This window comes from Otolemur garnettii, unplaced genomic scaffold, assembly GCF_000181295.1.
Source record: "Otolemur garnettii isolate 467f Iridium unplaced genomic scaffold, OtoGar3 scaffold00023, whole genome shotgun sequence".
In the NCBI taxonomy this organism is placed as follows: Eukaryota; Metazoa; Chordata; class Mammalia; order Primates; family Galagidae; genus Otolemur; species Otolemur garnettii.
In genome coordinates, this window is record NW_003852418.1 from 22,898,848 (window position 1) to 22,919,946 (window position 21,099).

General features: G+C 40.3%; 1 protein-coding gene across 1 annotated transcript in view; it reads left to right on the forward strand.

The window, feature by feature from the left end:
• Window positions 1–507: 507 nt before the first annotated feature.
• PCMTD2 (protein-L-isoaspartate (D-aspartate) O-methyltransferase domain containing 2) overlaps window positions 508–21,099 on the forward strand; it is a 27,823-nt gene continuing 7,231 nt past the window's right edge. The window contains exons 1-5 of the mRNA XM_012803964.2: window positions 508–607; window positions 4,720–5,050; window positions 12,575–12,677; window positions 13,529–13,700; window positions 20,113–20,236. Of these exons, the coding sequence (XP_012659418.1) occupies window positions 4,744–5,050; window positions 12,575–12,677; window positions 13,529–13,700; window positions 20,113–20,236 (706 nt within the window). The 5' untranslated portion in view covers window positions 508–607; window positions 4,720–4,743. The remainder of the gene's footprint in view (window positions 608–4,719; window positions 5,051–12,574; window positions 12,678–13,528; window positions 13,701–20,112; window positions 20,237–21,099) is intronic.

The window sequence follows — 21,099 nt, forward strand, 5'->3', positions numbered from 1 at the left end:
TGGACTTAGGGCTATGTACAAAGCAGAGAAGCGAGTTCCGCCAGGGGCCACAGACAGAGCAAAGGCGCTGCCTTCCGGAGCGCTAGGGTCCGGGTAGGAGCGTGGGAGGAGGGACGCGGAGGAGACCCAGGCCCCTGTCCCAGCGCACCAGACGTGCCCCAGTCCGTGAGTGCAGAAAGATCACTGCGGCGAAAGCCCACCTGGAAACCCCGCGCGAGGAGCCGGCAGGGTGGGTTTCTGACAGAGCAGAGACGTCGGGTGGCATCCGGGGCGTCACTTCCGAGAGGCAGCGCGGCTTCTCCACCTTCTGGCCGTGCTCTGCGCCTACAGCGCGCGCGCGCGAGGGCTGGGACTCCGACGTTGGGGAAGCCATCACAGGACTGGAAGGCTGCCAGGAGGGGTCGGGCCCAGCCGGAGGCGCCGTTGCCCTTTTAAGCGTCAGGCCTGGGGCGCACGCGCAGTCGGGCCGTTGCACACGCAGGCGCAGACGCGGCGGCGGATGTTTACAGCAGCTAAGGTCGGAGCGGCGCACCAGGCTGCGGACGAGCTGGGGACCAGCTCGAGGACCTGCAAGCGGCACGAGCTCGCGGGCTGGCCGAGCCTGGAGGTAGAGACACCGTCGCCCCTCGGCCCTGCCTACGGCGGGTGGGTGGTGTCGCCCCTTGGCCTCATCCCTCTCGATCTCCTCGCCAGGTCCTCCAAGCCCTAGACTCACCCCCGCCCCCTGGGTCCCCGCCCTCGGGTCCCCGCGTCCGGCCCCCGAGCGCTGCGCTTTCCGGGCGGTGTCTCCTGGCGCCCGTTGCTCACACTCCTGGGTTTTCTTAGCGCAAACCTGCGGCTCGTCCTTGACTAAGTGGGAAGCGTTTGCAGTTAATTTTAAGGCGAGGCAAGAGTTAAGGTTTAGAGCGAATTGTCCTTTAGCCTTTTCAGGAGATGATAGTCTGTTAGAAAGTTTCCACACCCCCTAATCTCCTCCCCCACCCCCCGCTGCGCGCCATTGAGGTGCTAGGAATTGGTGAGAGCTCTGGTACTTAAATTAAGGCGCTTGAAAAAGGCTTATAGTGGTTGGACCAAGGAGATCTGAATGGGATTGAGCCTGTGTTTTTGTAAAAGGGATGTCCCTCCCGCGCGGATGTCTGCCGCAGCGTTGCACCTGAAACGAATCCGTTAGATACCTGCCCTTGTCCTTAGTCGTGTGCCTGGGATAGTTTTCTTTTTTCTTTTCACGAGGGAATAACTAAACAACTCCATTCTCGGCCTGTGGTAGAATGTCCTGCAAGAATTAGTGAAGTTCTATGTTAACCAGTATCATGAAGATATTTCAAATTGTATATGAAAACATCATACTGTATCCCATGATTGCATTAATGTACACAGCTATCATTTAATTAAAAAAAAAGAATTAGTGAAGTTGAGGTGCCTTGAAGCAAATCAAATTGGGATAGCTGTGCTTGGGGGATATGGAGCTGTGCGGGGACCTCAGAGTTAGTGGAACTCGGTTTCGGAGGTCAATGCCTTCACCCCTTGGGCTCACCCGTGCTCGTCACTCCCCTGGGACATGGCTGGGGTGTTCTGAAAAAGGGCTCATTTTATTGTTTTGCAATTCTGGTTGTTAGAAAGCTTTCTGTGTATTTAGCAGGCAGCGTCTCCACTCAGCACGTACTACTGTTCTGACTTTGTCAGGCCTATGAATAGTGTAGATGTACTTCCCGGTGCTCCTCGCCTTATGAAGGGGTTACATCTGCGTAAACACATCGTGAAAAAGAGTTATAAGTTGGACCATCTTAAGTTTAGGACTGATTGTGTTTTGGAAAATCCTTTTGGTTTCCTTTTAAGCGTTCTTGTTTTCAAAATGAGAAGTCTCCGTTTTCCCCACCATTCTGCTTGAAGGAGGTGTGGTTTTGGGTCTTTTTCCCCAGCTCATTTTCCACGTGAATTATTTTGTCCATATTCACCTTAAGAAGTGACATCCAGGTTGGAACGCGTGACAAAGCCATAATCACAGCTGCCTGAGTTGTCAATTAAGACCTTCCTACGCCTGCTGCTGCTCCCTGAGTCTCATGTGCCCCGGCAACCGGTTAATATTGGAAGGAGCAGTAACGCTGTTTTGTTGGACTGTGGCCAGTTAGTACAGAGTAGTGAATTTTACATCAGAGATTACAGCACAAAAATAAAGTGCCAAGTATACTCAAGTGTAGCATCCTAAAAATGATTCTCTACCAATCTGAAAAATTGGATTTGACTGGATTGTATAGTAGATTCTAGGTGAAAGTGGTATTATTTGGTTTGGCAAAGGTATCTGTTTGTGTTAGTATTTTTGGTGACATCATAAATGATCAAATCCATGGTTGGCTATAAGCAGTGATGGTTTCTGGTGTGAGGGAGTGTTACATTACCAGGAAAGCTAATAATAATCATTAGATTCTATAGATGTTCTCATGTATCCTACCAATGGCAATAGATAGGCTTACTCCGTAGTTAAAAGATGAGCTTGTATGGTAAAAAATGTTGCTTTTTGAAAATTTTTAAAAGCTGTATCTAAATCCAGCTCCCTCCTCATCAGCTGGCTATGTAGTCATGAGCAAATTAATTGCCCACCTCAATTTGCCTCATAATATTGTAAAGTTTAAATGAGATTGTGGATGGTAAGGGGTACCTGTAAAAAGGTGGCAGCTCTTTTACTAAAAACCTTTCTTTTTGATATGATCTAAACTTTCAGATTGAGGAGATGTTTAAAATAAGTGGTAGGTGCTTAGTAGAAAATGGAACATACCCAATATGTAGTTTGAGGTCATTGTCTAAAAATAAAATGATAGTACTGAGATAGAACAGTTGGGATAGAACAATAGAGCTTTATATATAGGCTTCTGGGTGAACAGGTAGCTTTCCTCACCCAGCACTGAGTAGGAGTCAAGATTTCTAAGTCTTCTCAGTAGACCCTTGAGCTTGCAAACATAAGAGTCCTCTTTTAACCAGTGACCCAAATTTTAAGGGGACTGAGCTTGGCTAGGGTTGTAGCTTCAAAAGTAAGTGGTTAATATCTAAGATTAAACTTGACCTCATTAGGACTTAATTCCATCCATCTGAGTTAACTGGCCATGGACCATACTCTAACATGGGGTCTGAAACAACTTTAAAAGGCTGTGAAAATTTAATAATTGGACCACTCTAATGATTTGAAAAATTTAATATTCAGTTCTAAAATCTTGACTGTGAATATTGACTATAAAATGGAAGAGAATTTGGGTTAAGCCATATCCTTTACATGTCCACCTGTTAAAAGAACTGATGATTCATCCATGTGATTGTTTAATTTTCATTCCTGGGAAAGCCTCTCCCATTTGCCATTAGTGCGCATGGGTATGTGTGTGTAGTCTTTCCCCTCAGTCTGTCTTTGTGATCCTCATTTTGCTGTTAGAAATCTGGAGAATTGTGGAGGAGGAAAACAAGTATAACCTTTTTATATTTATTTATTTATTTATTTATTTTTTGAGACAGTCTCTCACTATGTTGCCCTTGGTAAAGTGCACTGGTGTCACAGCTCACAGCAACCTCAAACTCTTGGTTTAAATGACTCTTTTGGCTCAGCCTCCGGAGTAGCTGGGACTACAGGTGCCTGCCATAACACCTGGCTATTTTTTTGTTGCAATTCTCATTGTTATTTAGCTGGCCTGGGCTAAGTTTGAACTGGCCAGACCCCGTGTATGTGGCTGGCACCATAACCACTGTGCTATGGGAACCGAACCAGTATAATCTTTTTTAGTGATAATTTTATAGTAGGTTGTTAAGAAGGTTGTTCTGGTCGTCTTTTTTCCCAACAATTTATATGGGATATTTTATAAAGCATTACCATCTTAGGTGAAGTGAAGCCATTATTTTGAAAAAATTACATGGAGTAAGTATAAAATCAGAAAGGATATTTTTACAGTTTTAGGGAGAGTAAGACTTCTCCAGATGAAAGAGCATTTTCCTATGAATTAGAGGAAGGTAATTGTATGTTAATAGTTGGTCTCAGAGGGTACATGCTGTCCATTTTCTTCTTGAAGGCAGTGTGGGAGAAAGTAAGAAAAGTACTTTTTATTTTTAAAGGCCGGGAAGGCTATGTAGCCTACACTTCAGAAGGGGCTGAGGAAGGTCTGGTAGCAGCCCTTCCTACTCTGAAGCTTGAAACAGATTTTGTTTTATCACAATATGTTCTATTTGGGGAGAAAGTTTTAGTGATTTTTTTTTTTTGTCTGAAGTTTAACTGCCAAGAGTATCCAAATCAACATATTGAATGGATTGCTTGACTTGGGTGGGTATATGTGTATATGTTGAGGGTGTAGAGTTCCAGATAAAATATAGGATGGCCACTTAAATTTGAAGTTCATATACTTAATTTTTTAGTATTGTTGAATACTAAAAAATACTGAATTTCTAATAGAACTGGGATTTTTTTTTCCTTCTTCTAAATCTGGTATCTCTGGGGTTGAGGTAGATGTTGAGAAAAGGTATTCCATTTGTATTATTTTCTGAATTCAGAATTTGAAATTGATATATGTTTAAAACTGTTGGCAGCGCCTGTGGCTCAAAGGAGTAAGGCGCCAGCCCCGTATGCCAGAGGTGGCGGGTTCAAACCCAGGACCAGCCAAAAAAAAAAAAAAAAAAAAACAAACCAACTGTTATTGTTCTGCTCATACCTGTAATGTAAATGGCTCTTTTTAAAATGTTTAATTGTAGTATTTCCTAAGTGCAATCTTGAACATGGGTGGTGCTGTGAGTGCTGGTGAAGACAATGACGAGCTGATCGACAATTTGAAAGAAGCACAGTATATCCGCACTGAGCTGGTGGAGCAGGCTTTCCGAGCAATTGATCGTGCAGATTATTATCTTGAAGAATTTAAAGAAAATGCTTATAAAGATTTGGCATGGAAGCATGGAAACATTCATCTTTCAGCCCCGTGCATCTACTCGGAGGTGATGGAAGCCCTGGACCTGCAGCCTGGACTCTCGTTTCTGAACCTGGGCAGTGGCACTGGGTATCTCAGCTCCATGGTGGGCCTCATTCTAGGTAGGTCTGGGAAGAGAGTATGAAAGCTTGTTTGTCCCAGGGCAGGAGGCGATTCTTCCACAGAAAGTACAGCTGTGGGTGGCTAGCCCTGGTGGACACTTCTTAGCAGTTACTGGTGTTGACACATGGTGCCCCTGGGTGCTGGGCAGAGGGATGATGGAGGAAGCTTGTGTGCTCCTCACGGGTCCTGAGCTCAGTAGAGGTACCTCTCCTGTTCCCTATCTCTTCCTACTTGCACTGCCACAGTCTGTTCTTTGTGCCACTACCTCTGGACAATGGAGGACCATGTGAGTTGTATAAATCTTAACCTCACTGTGATTTCTTGATTTAGCTGAATCAGTCTTCATTGTTATTTCCTCTCTCAACTTCGCAGTCCTACAGGAGTTAAAGTTCTTCCAAAACAGTTTTTGTTTGTTCTGCTGTTTTAATACTAAAAGAGTAGTAGCTACAAATTGTTTATTTTTAAATAAATGTCATGGGTTGAAGGGATTTCCCAAGGTCTTGCTCTGTTGTCTAGGCTAGCTTGCAGCAACCTCAAACTCCTGGGCTGAAGTGATCCTCTTGCCTCAGCCTCCCGAGTAGCTGGAACTATAGGTGCCACCATCCCATGCAGCTAAATTTCCTATTTTTTGTAGAGAGGGGGTTTACCTCTTGCTTGGGCTGTTCTTGAACTTGCTGTTCCCTCGGCTGATCTTCCCACCTCGGCTTCCCAGAGGACAAGGTTTGCAGGTGGGAGGCACCATGTGTGGCCATCACAGTTTATCTTATTTGAAGGCATTTAGCTCACTTCTATAGACAAGTAAGTTATGTGAATATACAGGAGAGTGCAGTTATTTTTATTTATTTATTTATTCATTTATTTATTTTTTTGCAGTTTTTGGCCGGGGCCAGGTTTGAACCTGCCACCCTCGGTATATGGGGCTGGTGCCCTACTCCTTGAGCCACAGGCGCCACCCAGTTATTTTTATTTTTAAGTATTTATTTTGAGACAGAGTCTCACTTTGTCACCCTTGATAGAGTCTCGTGGTATCATAGCTCACAGCAACCTCAAACTCGGGCTCAAGTGATCCTCCTGCCTCAGCCTCCCGAGTAGCTGGGACTATAGGTGCCCACTACTATGCCCGGCTAGATTTTTTAGAGATGGGGTCTTGCTCTTGATCAGGCTGATCTCAAACTCCTGAGCTCCTGGAGCAGTCCAACTGCCTTAGCCTCCCAGAGTGCAGGGATTACAGGTGTGAGCCACTGTGCCCTGCCCAGTTATTTTTAATATTAATAACAATAGGAGCAGTCCTACTTTGTGAAAATGCTACATTGGGGGAGAGATATCTGTTTTTAGTCTGAGTGAGGTGGAATAGTTTTACTAGAGGAGCAAGAGGAGCTGACGTACACTGTAAAAGATTGTTCTGAAGAGGAAGCAAGGCCAGACTGCCATGGCAAGGTGTGTGAGAGGCACTGGATGAAGCTGGTGTGGGGGGGTATGGTGATGGGCTGGCTGTGGTTGTGAAAGAAACATCAAGAATGTCTCTAGGCTGGGGTACAGTGGCTCAAGCCTATAATCCCAGTACTTTGGGAGGCTGAGGTGAGTAGATTGCTTGAGGTTAGGAGTTTGAGAGGAGGCAGAGCCATACAGCAAAACCCCCATCTCTACCAAAAAAGAAAAAAAATTAGCTGGGTGTGGTGCACTTGTGGACCTAGCTACTTGTGAAACTGAGGTAGGAAGATTACTTGAATCAAGACTTTGAGGTTGGAGTGAGCTGTGACAGTGCCACTACCCTCATGCCTGGGGCAAAGAAAAGAGAATGTTTGTCTATGCATTTTTGGCTTAAGCATTTTGATGTTTTAATGATGTTATCAAGTTAGTGTAAAATTCTGAATGTTGAGACTTCAAGTTGTAATGACTTGTCATATAAAAATGCTTTGGCTTGTCATATAAAGCATTGTTTTTTTGTTTTTGCATTTTTTTTTGGCCGGGGCTAGGTTTGAACCCGCCACCTCTGGCGTATGTGGCCAGTGCCCTACTCCTTTGAGTCACAGGTGCCGCCAAAACATTGTTTTTTTGTAGTTTTTATGGTCACTTTAGAAAATTCTAATAGTAACAATTGATTTTGTGAATATGGAATTATAATTTTAGTGTCTTTATAAGTTTGTACACTTTGGAATTCGGTAAAGTTTTGAGACTGATCATTTTGCTTTAGGCTATAGATTGCTACCTTCAAATTTTTAAATGTGTAGGCTTTTATATTTAAGCTAAATGCTTTTTGACCTTAATTTATCTTGGATTGAGACTGTGGTGGTTTCCATGCTTCAAAAAGAGAGCATAGTGCCTAGATTATAATTTTTGAATTTAGGAATTGTGATTCTCTCCATTGTAGCAGAAAAATCAGAGGAGCTGCAACTAAGATGGCATTTTTTTTTGTGGAAATAGATCATTAAACTGACTAGATTAGAAATGTTATAGAAAAGAACCAAAATTCTTGGGAACACATAACTTAAGGCAAGCCTGAAGTAGCTTGCTGTACCAGTTACAAAGAAAGGGCTCACAGTTTGACACTGTAGCTGCTGCCTGTCCTGCTTAGCAGCTGACTCATCCTGGGCCCACAGTCTGGCCCTCTAGCAGTCTGAGGGACAGTGAACTGGCCCTCTGTTTAAAAAGTTTGAGGACCCCTGGCTTAAGCGATTCTCTTGCCTCAGCCTCCCAAATAGCTGGGACTACAGGTGTGTGCCACAACGCCTGGCTATCTTTTTTGTTGTTGTTATGGTCATTGTTGTTTAGCAGGCCTGGGTGAGGTTTGTGGCCAGTGCTCTACCCACTTAGCTGCGGGCACTACCTGCTTACCAGTATTTCTGTGGGATTGCAGGGCTGAGTGCTACATTAGTACTGTGTATGTTTGTTTGTTTACTAAGTAGACATGCTCTGCTGATTATCACATGCATAATTTTAAAGGTTGAGGAATAACATAGCTATAGTAAATGAACAAATGTGAAGTGTGAAGCTTGGTGAGTTTTCACACATATATCTGCCTCTCTGTAATCACCACCCAGAAAAGGACTCAGAGTAGCATCAACATCCTAGAAGGCTCCGTGCCCTTTCCTCTTTCCAGAAAGCTAACTGCTGTTTTACCCTTCATTAGCACTGATGAGTTTTGTTTGGTTGATGCCTTCATGGAAGTGGATTCTCACAACATGGAGCTTTATCTAAGCCAGGGATTTTTCAACTGGTGTGCTGTCAAAGGAAGAATTTTTTTTTTTTTTGAGACAGAGCCTCAAATGTCGCCCTGGGTAGAGTGCCATGGTATCACAGTTCACAGCAACCTCCAAATCCTGGGCTCAAGTGATTCTCCTGCCTCAGCCTGCCAAGTAGCTGGGACTACAGGCGCTTGCCACAATGCCACCTATTTTTTTGGTTGCAGCGTCATTGTTGTTTGGCGGGCCCAGGCTGGATTTGAACCCACCAACTCAGGTATATGTGGCTGGCGCTTTAGCTGCTTGAGCCACAGGCGCCAAGCCCAAAGGAAGATTTTTAAAGATCATTAATTATTTTTCAAAAGAAATTCAAGGCATAGGAAGTGTACGTATCAAAATTAAAACCTCATTAAATTGACTATATAAATATATCATTGTTACAATAAAAATGTTTTATGTTATAATAAATACCGGCTTATTTTTAAAGTAGGTGGGATGTAGCTTTGAAAAATAAGGTTTCATGGTATGTCCATATATGGTGTGATTTGATGAAGATTTGCCTGTTTCAGCCAGAGACGCCATCTTCCAGTAATTCACCAAAATGACAAACACAGAGGGAAAAAGGAGAGGCACCCGATACATGTTCTCTAGGCCTTTTAGAAAACATAGAGTTGTTCCTTTGGCCACATATATGTGAATCTACAAGAAAGGTGATGTAGACATCAAGGGAATGGGTACTGTTCAAAAAGGCATGCCACACGAATGTTACCATGGCAAAACTGGAAGAGTCTACAGTGTTACCCAGCATGCTGTTGGCATTGTTGTAAACAAACAAGTTAAGGGCAAGATTCTTGCCAAGAGGATTAATGTCTGTATTGAGCATTTTAAGCACTCTTAAGAGCAGAGAAGACTTCCTGAAACATGTGAAGGAAAATGATCAGAAAAAGAAGGAAGCCAAAGAGAACCTAGGTTCAACTGAAGTGCCAGCCTGTTCCACCCAGAGAAGCCCACTTTGTGAGAACCAATGGAAAGGAGCCTGAGCTCCTAGAACTCATTCCCTATGAATTCATGGCATAAAGCATCTAACATAGCACACGGGAATAACCAGTGGACCCATGCTTTTAGGTGCAAGAACCTATTTATTCTCCGTGAGCTCATGGCATAATAGGTGTATAGCATAGCACACAGGATGACCAATTAGACCCCATGTAACAGTGATACAAGGTGCTGGAACCTATTTCCCATGAATTCAAAAGTCAATCAACGCTTTGTCACATTCAATGGCAAGGTGCCTCCCTGAGCTACTGGAACCTCTTCCCTATGAATTCATGGGATGGTAGTTAAAAATAATAGCCAACTGTTACTGTAAAAATGTTTCTTCTTCATTTACTACAAATGTGATTTTTTTTTTTTTTGCTGCAAAGAATTATTAAACCAAATTTTAATGTATCCTAAAAAAAAAAAAATTTGCCGATGAACACTGATACATGTTGAAATATCAGTGAGTCCCTCGCTGTGCCTAAAATAGTCAGGAGGTATAGCTCACAGTGAATGCTTAATACAGTGCTGTCTAGATTTGAAATTTGCACGTGTGTTTAATTAATACCTGTATTTCTTTAAAAAAAACTATGAGTTGTTTATTTAGTTATTTTTATTATTTTTTGTCATTTTTAATTTTTATTACATAGCATTCAATTAAGATGGACATGTTTTTAGTAAAGAAACAAAAATTAGAAGATGATGGTAGTGTGCCAGATACTGCTTCATCCAGTGCATCAGCAACTAAATTAAAAACAATTAGTCATCAATATAATGAAGGTTATTTATAATTCAGTTTTATATGTAGTTAAAGGTAATTCACCACATCCCACATGCATAATTTGTGTCAAAACATTAGCAAATGCTGCTGTGGTTCCTAAACAAATTAAAGAGACATTTATGACCTACCATTTGATCCTGTGATACCATTACTAGGTATCTACCCAGATGAACAAAAATTATTTTACAACAAAGACATTTGCACCAGAATGTTTATTGCAGCCTAGTTCACAATAGCCAAGTCATGGAAGCAGCCTAAATGTCCATCAGCCAATGAATGGATAAACAAATAGTGGTATATGCATACCATGGTATACTATGCAGCCATAAAAAGAGGGAGACTTAACATGTTTTATGTTTACCTGGATGGAGCTGGAACATATTCTTCTGAGTAAAGTATCTCGAGAATGGAAAAAATAGTATCCGGCCGGGCGTGGTGGCTCACGCCTGTTGTCCCAGCGCTGTGGGAGGCCGAGGAGAGTGGATCACCTGTGTTCAGAAGTTCGAGACCAGCTGAAGACTCGCCTGAGGCAGAGTGAGCCAGAGTGAGACCCCATCTCTACTACAACAACAAGAAGACAGCCGGACCTTGTGATCCCAGCTACATGGTGGGCAAGAGAACACTACCGGAGGAAAAGTAATTAAAAAAAAATTATAAAAAAACCCCTTCAAAGTAAGATAAGTTGAAATAAAAAAAAAGTATCCATTGTACTCTACTATTGTGAAACCAGTATATAAACACACATTCATACAAATGATAAAACACAAAGATAGTTAAGAAAGACAGGAGGGCAAGTGGAGGGAGTGTATTTGGCAGGATCTCATGTATTGTACACAATGCAAAGGTACATTTCAAAACAACTAAGTATATCATAAATGTCTTACCACAAAAATAGGTGATGTTATATTAGTTTGATTTAAGCATTCTGCATTATATATCAAATCATTGTACTATACCCCATAAATGTATACGGTTATGATTTAAAAGTTAAGTAAAAAAAAAAAAAGACATTTACAATCCATATATTCCCACTTGTCTGAAAAGCTAGTAGAATATTTAAAACAACTTCGACTCAGTAATACTAAACAAGCAAAAATATGGACCAAGTAATAACAATATCAGATAAAGCATAAGAAGTGAGTTATACAGTTGCAAAAATTGTAGCTAAGAAAATGTTATACAAGTGCAGAGTCTATTATTTCATTGGTCTTGCTGTGCAATTGTCAAAACAATATTTGGAGAAGAATATAAAAGGAAATTTTGAACATTCTGCTTTCACATAATATAATTTTTCGGTGTGTTAATGACTTATCACGGCACGCTTGAACCTATAGTTAACCTTCCATGGCATACCTGAATTATGTTGATTAAAAAAAAAGAGTATGTCTTCTTGATTTACTAACACAAACAAAACACACCACCACAGCAAAAAAAAATTTATAATTTGTAATAAAAAGGTTACAATTAAAATGCTTTAAAACCTTATTTATTTTTCTGTTAATTATAATTTAACAATTAATGAGCTATCTCAGCTTAACATTTTTTAGAATACCTTCTTTGCAAAGTCAAATTTTGGACAGGCATACTCTTTAATCTTCTTCCAAGGAGCCATGATCCAGTTTTACTTTTAATATTATTTACTTTAATATTATTCATTGCAGAAAAAGCTCATTTCACACCCATATGATATTGAGAACAGAAGAAGTGTTTCTACTGCTTTTTTTGTAATATTTAGAAATTCACTCTTGAGAGATAACCAAAAGGTTATATTATCTGTTGTTCAACATTTTAATTATAATCCTCTGTCATCTCTTATTTCTGTTAACTCTTCCTCTTCTGTAATTTTTTTTTTTTTTTTTGGAGACAGAGCCTCAGCATCTCACTTTGTCGCCCTCAGTAAAGTGCCATGGCATCATAGCTCACAGAAAACTCAAATTCTTGGGCTCAAGTGAATCTCTTGCCTTAGCCTCCCAAGTAGCTGGGACTATAGGTGCCCGCCACAACACCAGGCTATTTTTACAGACAGGATCTCATTCTGGCCCATGCTGGTCTTGAACTCCTGAGCTAAGGCAATCCACTCACCTCGGCCTTTCAGAGTGCTGGGATTAAAGTGTGAGCCACCATGCCAGCCTCTTCTGTAATATTATTAAAATGCCACATCTGAGTATTTTGGGGGATATTTCAGGGAAAACAGAACCATCTTAAATGCTGCCTACCTCTGGATAAACAGGTGAGATCTCTGGTAGTTTCATTTATAAATACTTGTTTCTTTCTTAATTCATTAGTATAAATAAGAACCTGAACTCTTGGCTTTTTGTCTTTTCAAATGATTGTTTAAAAGTTTGAGAGCAGAGGCATCAAAACAAGTTATTGAAGATGGGTGGTGGCCAGGGATAACAGGACAAGACTTCTGTAATTATACTTGCTAAATCAGGTGTGTTGTGATTGATAGAATAAAAATAAACAAATGAGTAAGATTTGTAGCCCAAGTTGTAAAAGTTTTCTTATTCTCAAACCTATAGGACCTTTTGGTGTAAATCATGGGGTGGAACTTCATTCAGATGTGATCGAGTATGCAAAGCAGAAACTGGATTTTTTCATCAGAACAAGCGAAAGTTTTGACAAGTAAGATCAAATTATGTCCATTGGGTCAGAGGGTGTTGTAGAGGACGTAAAGGAAGGGCTAGCTCGCCTTGCACAAGCTTGTACTTCTAATCCGCCTTTCGCCTGGTTCCTTCCTGCGCTAACCGAGACCAGGGCCATAGGAGCCCGATGGGTCGTGATAGGGTGTGAATTAAATGTAACAGACATTTGATCAGGTAGTAAGAAATCATTGTGTTAATGCTCACATGACCTAAACTGTGATTCAACTTTGGTAGGGCGATCTTATATTTCTGTTCTAATTTTCAAAAAATATTCTGTGTTTTTAACAATTTTAGGTTTTTGTGATCATGTACTTATATAAAGGCAATTTGTCATGAACATAATAGAAGAAAACAAAATGTTTTGCTGAATTTTCATACTTTTTTATTACCTAATTGTTTCTAAAATAAAGTTAAGTGCATTGTGTCTCTAAACAGTATATATGATGAGGTTTGCCATTTTAAAATTAGACATGCAAATTCTTTAGGGATTAAAATTTTTAGAAAAACCAAAGGTATTTTCCTTATTTTGTTGTATAGTAAATCTCGAATAAGATGAAAACAGCAAAGACTATGATGATTGGAGGTTGCCTTACATTTGGATCACGTTTATGATATTCACTTCTGTACTATTTTGTTTGAAATTTCTTGGGTCTATTTATGTAGTATAGTTCTTTCTGGAAGGGTGGCTTGTAGCTCCTGGCTCTGTAAATTGCATTACATTGCTATGGGATTTTGTGGTTAACATGTAACCTGTGGACTGCAAAGATTTACTGTGTGTGATTGCATACAGTTGCAGTGTGATTCCTTACAGAAAACATTTTTTACTTCCAGGTTTGACTTCTGTGAGCCTTCCTTTGTTACTGGCAATTGCCTGGAGATTTCTCCAGATTGTTCTCAGTATGATCGAGTGTACTGTGGGGCTGGTGTGCAGAAAGAGCATGAAGAATATATGAAGAGTCTGCTCAAAGTGGGAGGCATCCTTGTCATGCCACTGGAAGAGAAGGTCAGATTCCCTTCATAACTGACATTTTTTGTGCACTATTTACCAAGGTCTATTCCAGGCAGTTTACATGTATTGACCCTGTTAACAACTCCCTCTACTTCACAAATCGGGAAATAGGCTGGGACGGGAGCTTGCCAGGTCATAGAGTTACCCTTGGTGGAGGCAGAACCTAACTCAGATAGGCCTCTCAGAGCCTATGCTGAAGCCCTCTCCTCCTCCCTTTGAGCTCTCCCTTCATCTTTTCCCTCTCCTCACTCTCTTTTTCCCCTGCCTTTGCCTCTCCTCTTTCTTTCCCCTCCTCTTCTCCTTTTTTCTCCCCAGCTATTCTAATTTTAATTCTAATTGTTACTCTGTTATAGTTGTTCTATTATTGGGATTATTATATATAAAATAATTAGAGTAATTCTAGTGTAATTGTTACTCTAATTTCTAAATACCTTGATGGTAAGTATTGTACAGGAATCCCTGGTTAGTGGGAATCTTTTTTTTTTTTTTTTTTTTGAGATGGAGCCTCAAGCTATCCCCCTGGGTAGGGTGCCATGGCATCGCAGCTCACAGCAACCTCCAACTCCTGGGCTCAAGCGAGTCTCCTGCCTCAGCCTCCCAAGTAGCTGGGACTACAGGCGCCCGCCACAATGCCTGGCCATTTTTTGGTTGCAGCCATCATTGTTGTTTGGCGGGCCCGGGTTGGGGATTCGGACCCACCACCTTAGGTGTATGTGGCTGGTGCCTTAGCTGCTTGAGCCACAGGCGCCGAGCCGGTTAGTGGGAATCTATTTCCAAGTTTTGTTACTTGGTCATGCACTTTTGTGTTTCAGATACTGCATTTATGGAGAAAATAGATTATAATAAATGAGCAGACATGTCAGACATGAACTGGTCATCAGGAGAATGTCTCTGAGTCACAAAGAACTAGGAAAAACAAATGATAAAAAACTAGGATGGTAGTTTCGTCTCCTGGTTTTCTATTCAGTTCCATATCTCTGGGTCTCTGTTTTTGTGATAATACTGTGCTGTTTTGATCACTGTGGGCTGGTAGTACAGCCTAAAGTCTGGTAGGCTGATGACCCCAGCTTTGTTTCTATTACTAAGAATTGCCTTGTCTATACAAGGTTTTTTCTGGTTCCATACAAAATTAAGAATTATTTTTTCCAAGTCTCGAAAGTATGATGATGTTATTTTAATGGGGATGGCATTGAATCTGTAGGTTGCTTTGGGAAGTATAGACATTTTAACGATGTTGATTATTCTCAGCCAAGAGCATGGTAGGTTCTTCCATTTGGTAATAGCTTCTGATATTTCTTTTCTTAGGCGTTTGTAATTTTCTTTAAAGAGGTTCTTAATCCCTTTTGTGAGGTATACTTCTGGGTATTTCATTTTCTTTGAAGCTGTTGAGAAAGGAATTGTGCCCTTGATTACCTTCTCATCTTGCCTGTTATTGGCATATACAAAGGCTACTGATTTGTGGACATTGATTTTATATCCTGAGATGTTACTGTATTTTTTATTACTTTCAGGAGTCTTGTGGTTGAGACTCTGGGGTTCTCTAAGTATAGGATCACATATCATCAGCAAAGAGGGAGAGTTTCCCTTCCTCTGCTCCCAATTAGATGCCCTTTATTTCCTTCTCTTTGCCTGACTATATTGGCTAGAACTTCCAGCACTATGTTAAATAGTAGTGGTGATAGAGGGCAACCTTGTCTTGTTCTAGTCCTGAGTGGAAAATCCTTCAGTTTTACTCTATTCAGTATAATATTAGCTGTGGGTTACATCTTACAGCCATCTAATCTTTGATAAACCAAATAAGAACATATAGTGGGGGAAAGAATCCCTATTCAGTAGGTGCTGGGAGAACTGGATATTCACATGTAAAAGACTGAAACTGGACCTGCACCTTTTCCACTCACAAAAATTGACCCAAGATGGACAGAAGACCTAAATCTAAGGCAGAAAATAAAAATCCTCAAAGTGTGGGGAAAACACTTGAAAGCTATCAGCCTGGGGAAAGACTATGAGGAAGACTCCCCTGGCAGTTGCAACAACAAAAATAAACAATTGGGACTTAATTAAACTGAAAAGCTTCTGTATAGCTAAAGAGACAACAACCAAAGCAAATAGACAACCTACACAATGGGAAAGGATATTTGCATATTTTGAATGGGACAAAAGCTTCATAACTAGGATCTACAGAGAACTCAAATTAATCAATATAAAAAGAGCCAACAATCACTTATGTCACTGGGGAAGAGAGATGAATAGAACCTTCTCTAAAGAAGACAGATGTATGGCTAACATGAAAAAATGCTTATCAATCCTAATTATTAGAGAAATGCAAATCAAAACCACCCTGAGACATCATCTAACCCCAGTGAGAATGGCCCACATCACAAAATCTCAAAACTGCAGATGCTGATGAGATGTGAAGAGAAGGGAACACTTTTACCCTGCTGATGGGGCTGCAAATTAATACACCCTTTTTGGAAGGAAGTATGGAGAACCCTCAAAGAACTCAAACTAGACTTCCCATTTGATCCTGCAATCCCCATTACTGGGCGTATACCCAGAAGAAAAAAAAAATCCTTTTACATACTAGACTATTGCTGCTCAATTTATATTCGCCAAAATGTGGAAACAGCCTAAGTGCCCACTAACCCAGGAATGGATTAACAAGCTGTGGTGTATGTATTCAGCCACTAAAAAAGATGGAGACTGCATCTTTTGTATTAACCTGGATGGAAGTGGAACATATTATTCTTAGTAAAGCATCACAAGAATGGAGAAGCAAGAATCCTAGGTACTCAGTTCTCATATGAGGACAACTAATGACCTAATACATGGTGGGAGGTGGGGGATAGGGAGATCAGAGAGAGGGAAGGAGGGAGAGGGTGAGGGGTCACAGTGTGTGGCACATCTTTTGGGGGTGGGACTCAATTGTAAGAGGGTCTTTATCTAACAAATGCAATCAATGTAACCAGTTCTTTGTACCCCCTTCAGTGAATCCCCTATAATAAAAAAAAAAGAGAGAGATTGCACATTTTTCTGCACTTTTTAAATGTTAGCATTTATTTTGTTCAAACTAATAAATCATGGTAAAAAAATCTATAAATTATGAATAAGAGAAACTTATAGTTCTTATCCTAATGACTGCTAGTGTGTGATTCTCATAGAACTTTTCAGTTCTGTGCCTCCTTTTCCAAAAAGATTATTATACTGGTGTATAACTTCTGAGTGTTTTACTGTGTCATCATTTTGGTGCTTATACATAGGTATGGTAGCGCATTGAATTGCTGACTAAGATTATTAATTAGCTTCTTTTATTAGGCCTTAGGGTGTGTATTGTATTTCCTTATTATTACATTCCCAAACTTAAGTGAATATCCCTAGTTTTTATCATCAAATATGTCCATAAATATTTCCTTATATATGTATGAAAGATGGGTTTTTAAAAAAACATTATGACAAAATCATCATCAACCTATATAAATTAATAGTAATTTGTTACTATCTTCAAATATCTAATTCTTGTTCAAATTCTTATTGCCTCAAAAATTTCTTTAATAGTTTGTTTGAATGAGGATCCCATTTAAGGTTCATGTATTGCATTTGGTTCATCTTTTAAGTGTTTCTTTTTCCTAAGTGTTTCTATATCTATAGGTTCTTCTTTCTTTTCATTTTTCCTTGTAACTTACTTATTGAAGGAATAACGTCATTTGTCTTACAGAGTTCCTACAGTCTGGATTTTGCAGATTGCATACAGTATGTCTGGTGATATTTTTTCCCTGGGGTTTTTTTTTGGGGGGGGGCCTTTATTGTCCTTGCATTTCACTATGGATGCACAATCAAATTATTATATTTTAAAGCCACTTAAAATATTATTTGCCTGCAAGTTTATGTTGCTAACCTGACACTGAGATCATTTGTTTACTTTTTTATAACTTTGTAGGGATTGCCATTTTATGTTTTGTTTTGTTTTGTAGCTTTGTAAAATATTTGCAAGTTTCCAAAGTCTAAATAAAGAACACTCACATTTTTTTTCCATCAGTATCCCCTCCACTCTGTTCCATTCACCTTTACATAACTATTCTTGGGTTTTGTTTTTAGTTTATCTTTTTTTAAAAAAAAAATTATATAAAAAGCAAACACGACTTAGCCCCTATGGCTCAAGCAGCTAAAGCACCAGCCACATACACCTGAGCTGGTGGGTTTGAATCCAGTCCGGGCTTGCCAAACAACAATGATGACTGCAACCAAAAAATAGACGAGTGTTGTGGCAGGCGCCTGTAGTCCCAGCTACTTGGGAGGTGGAGGCAGGAGAATTACTTGAGCCTAGGAGTTGGAGGTTGCTGTGAGCTGTGATGCCATGGCACTCTATCCAGGGTGATAGTTTGAGGCTCTGTCTCAAAAAAAAAAAAAAAAAAAAAGGGCAAACACATTCCTTCCTAACCCTCCTTCAGTAAAGCCTCATACTGTTTTCATTTTGCCTATCCAGTCGCATGAGATAAGGATTTGTAGTTTAAAGATACGTATTTACACACACACGTATTTGTACCTCCAGGTACAGTCTCAGAAGCAGAAGTGCTTAAAGACTCTGCATTTTGAAACTTGCCAGCTGCCATTTAAGAGGCAATGCTGTCAGCAGAGTGAAGGAGGAGCTGGTCTGAGCCTTTGCTGACGGCCGCCTTTGTGACTCCAGCTGTAGTTGGCTGGAGTGTTCAGCAGTGCTTACACACCCCATCTTTGCTCTTTCTTTTCAGAATACTGTTTTAAATGTCTTCTCTTATACAAATATTGGTAAAATCTTTGTTTTGATGCACAGTTCATTAGACTTTTGATTGGAATTTGTGTCATAGGTAGATTAATTTCACAATTGTGGATGTCTTTACTATATTCTGTCAGCTTATCTAAAAATACTAAATAGGAGTTTATATTTCCTGAGGCTTCTTATATCATTTATCTATTATATTAAATTATTTGATGATTAAATTTCTTCATTTTAAGTAGAAATTCTCCTTTAAAAATGTTTTAGAAAATGTTTTTGCTAGTATATAAGAACGTGATTAGTTTATTGATGTTTACCTAGTACATGGCTACTTACTTCTTTCAGTTCTAAGATTCATGACATAGGTGCTTACTTTGTAGAAGATTTACTAGCTTAGGTATTTTTAGAAATGACTAGCATATAATCATAGCATGACAGAGCTGACCCAAAATAGTACTGTGACCTGTTTAGGCCATTTGGAGACTGGCCTAGTCACATAGAACACATGGGGCCATGTTGTCTAATTGGGAAATGTTTTGATAATTTACATTGCAGTCTGTTAGCCACCAAATGTCAGTGCATTCTTGGGGTGATGTCAGGGTGAAACTTGTTTCAGTGCTTCAGTACTTATCTCCAAAGAATAAGGATAATCACCTGGATATTCAAGATGACAGGTTTACATCTAAGAAAGTAACAATGATACTGTAGTAATATCTGTTATTTGGTGCCTATCACATTCTTACTGAAAGAATGACTTTTTATGTTTACACCTCTCAGAAGAAACAAGACTCAATATAGGTTGAGTGTTGCAGCAGGTGGTTCTTTCAATTTTGAGAATTGCTGTTTTAGGCTTTATTTTGTTTTATAACTTTGCAAAATATTTACAAGTTTTCAAATACTAAATAAGGAGTACTCAGAATTTTTTTACCTTAATTACTTTTCCATAGGACAGCTCTGCCCCCTTTTTTTTCTGCCTACAATGTTGACTTTATTCTTGCAGTTTTTGGCTGGGGCTGTGTTTGAACCCACCAACTCTGGCATCTGGGGCCAGTGCCCTACTCCTTTGAGCCACAGGCACCGCCCAAAGAATAATCTCTTGTTGCTGATTTCTTTCTTTCTTTCTTTTTTTTTTTTTTTTTTGAGACAGAGTTTATTTTGTCGTCCTCGGTAGAGTGCCATGGCATCATACAGCTCACAGCAACCTCCAGCTCCTGGATTTAGGAGATTCTCTTGCTTCAGACTGTCGAGTAGCTGGGACTACAGGCGCCCACCTGGCTATTTTTTTGTTGCAGTTTGGCTGGGGCTGGGTTCGAACCTGCGACCCTTGGTATATGGGACTGGCGCCCTACCCACTGAGCCATAGGCGGCACCCCCTTATTCTTGATCTGATTGTTCCTTCTTGTTACTCTTTCAGTAGTTGCCTGTAAATGGAAGTTAAGTCTAGGGCTTGGACATATTCAGGCTAAGCATTTTTATCAGAATACTCATAACAGAGGTATACATCATGGCACATCATATCAGTGATCTATGTTGTCAGATGATTTCATTTTATTGTAGTTATGTATTTTTAGAATATGTAGGAATAATTGTATTTAAATATAAGCTATCTAATAGCCAAATCTTTTGAATATTTTCATTCTGTCTTCGGGATAGTTGACTAAGATAACGCGCACAGGCCCTTCAGCTTGGGAAACCAAAAAGATTCTGGCTGTTTCTTTTGCACCTCTGATCCAGCCCTGCCATTCAGAGTCAGGAAAATCAAGACTTGTCCAGTTACGTAAGTACATTGAACTTTATTTCATCTTTAACTGTAAATATTACTACTATTATTATTATTTTAAGAAAGAGTCTTGCTCTCTTGCCCAGCATAGAGTGCAGTGGCATCATCATAGCTCACTGCAGCCTCAAACTCCTGGGCTCAAGCTATTCTCCTGCCTCAGTCTCCTGAGTAGCTGGGAGTATAGATATGTACCATGATGCCTAGCTAATTTTTTCTATTTTTAGTAGATGTGGGATCTAGCTCTCTTGCTCTGTGTTTGAACTCAGTACTCCTCCAGCCTCAGCTTCCTAGAGTGTAAGGATTGCAGGTGTGAGCCACCATCCCCAGCCTGTTTTTTAGATCCTTTTAATCTCATTAGAATTTTAGGGTTAGGGTTATGATTATGGTTAAAATTTTAAAGTAAACAAAATTTACAAGGAACTTTTTGATATTAAAGAACATTTTTCCTTCTACTGAAACTTTAAGATTCTATAAGCGATTTCAAGCATTTAAAAAAATTACATTTGTGAGCCAGGTGCAGTGATTTGCATCTCTAATCCCAGCTACTTGTGAGGCTTAGGTAGGAGGATTGTTTGAGCCCAAGAGTTTGAAGCTACAGTGAGCTGTGATTATCTCACTACACTGTAGCTTAACAGAGTGAGACCCCATGTCTTAAAAAAAAAATTCTTTGGCTCGGCGCCTGTGGCTCAAGCGGCTAAGGCGCCAGCCACATACACCTAAGGTGGCAGGTTCGAATCCCTAGCCCGGGCCCGCCAAACAACAATCATGGCTGCAACCAAAAAATGGCCAGGCGTTGTGGTGGGCGCCTGTAGTCCCAGCTACTTGGGAGGCTGAGGCAGGAGACTCGCTTGAGTCCAGGA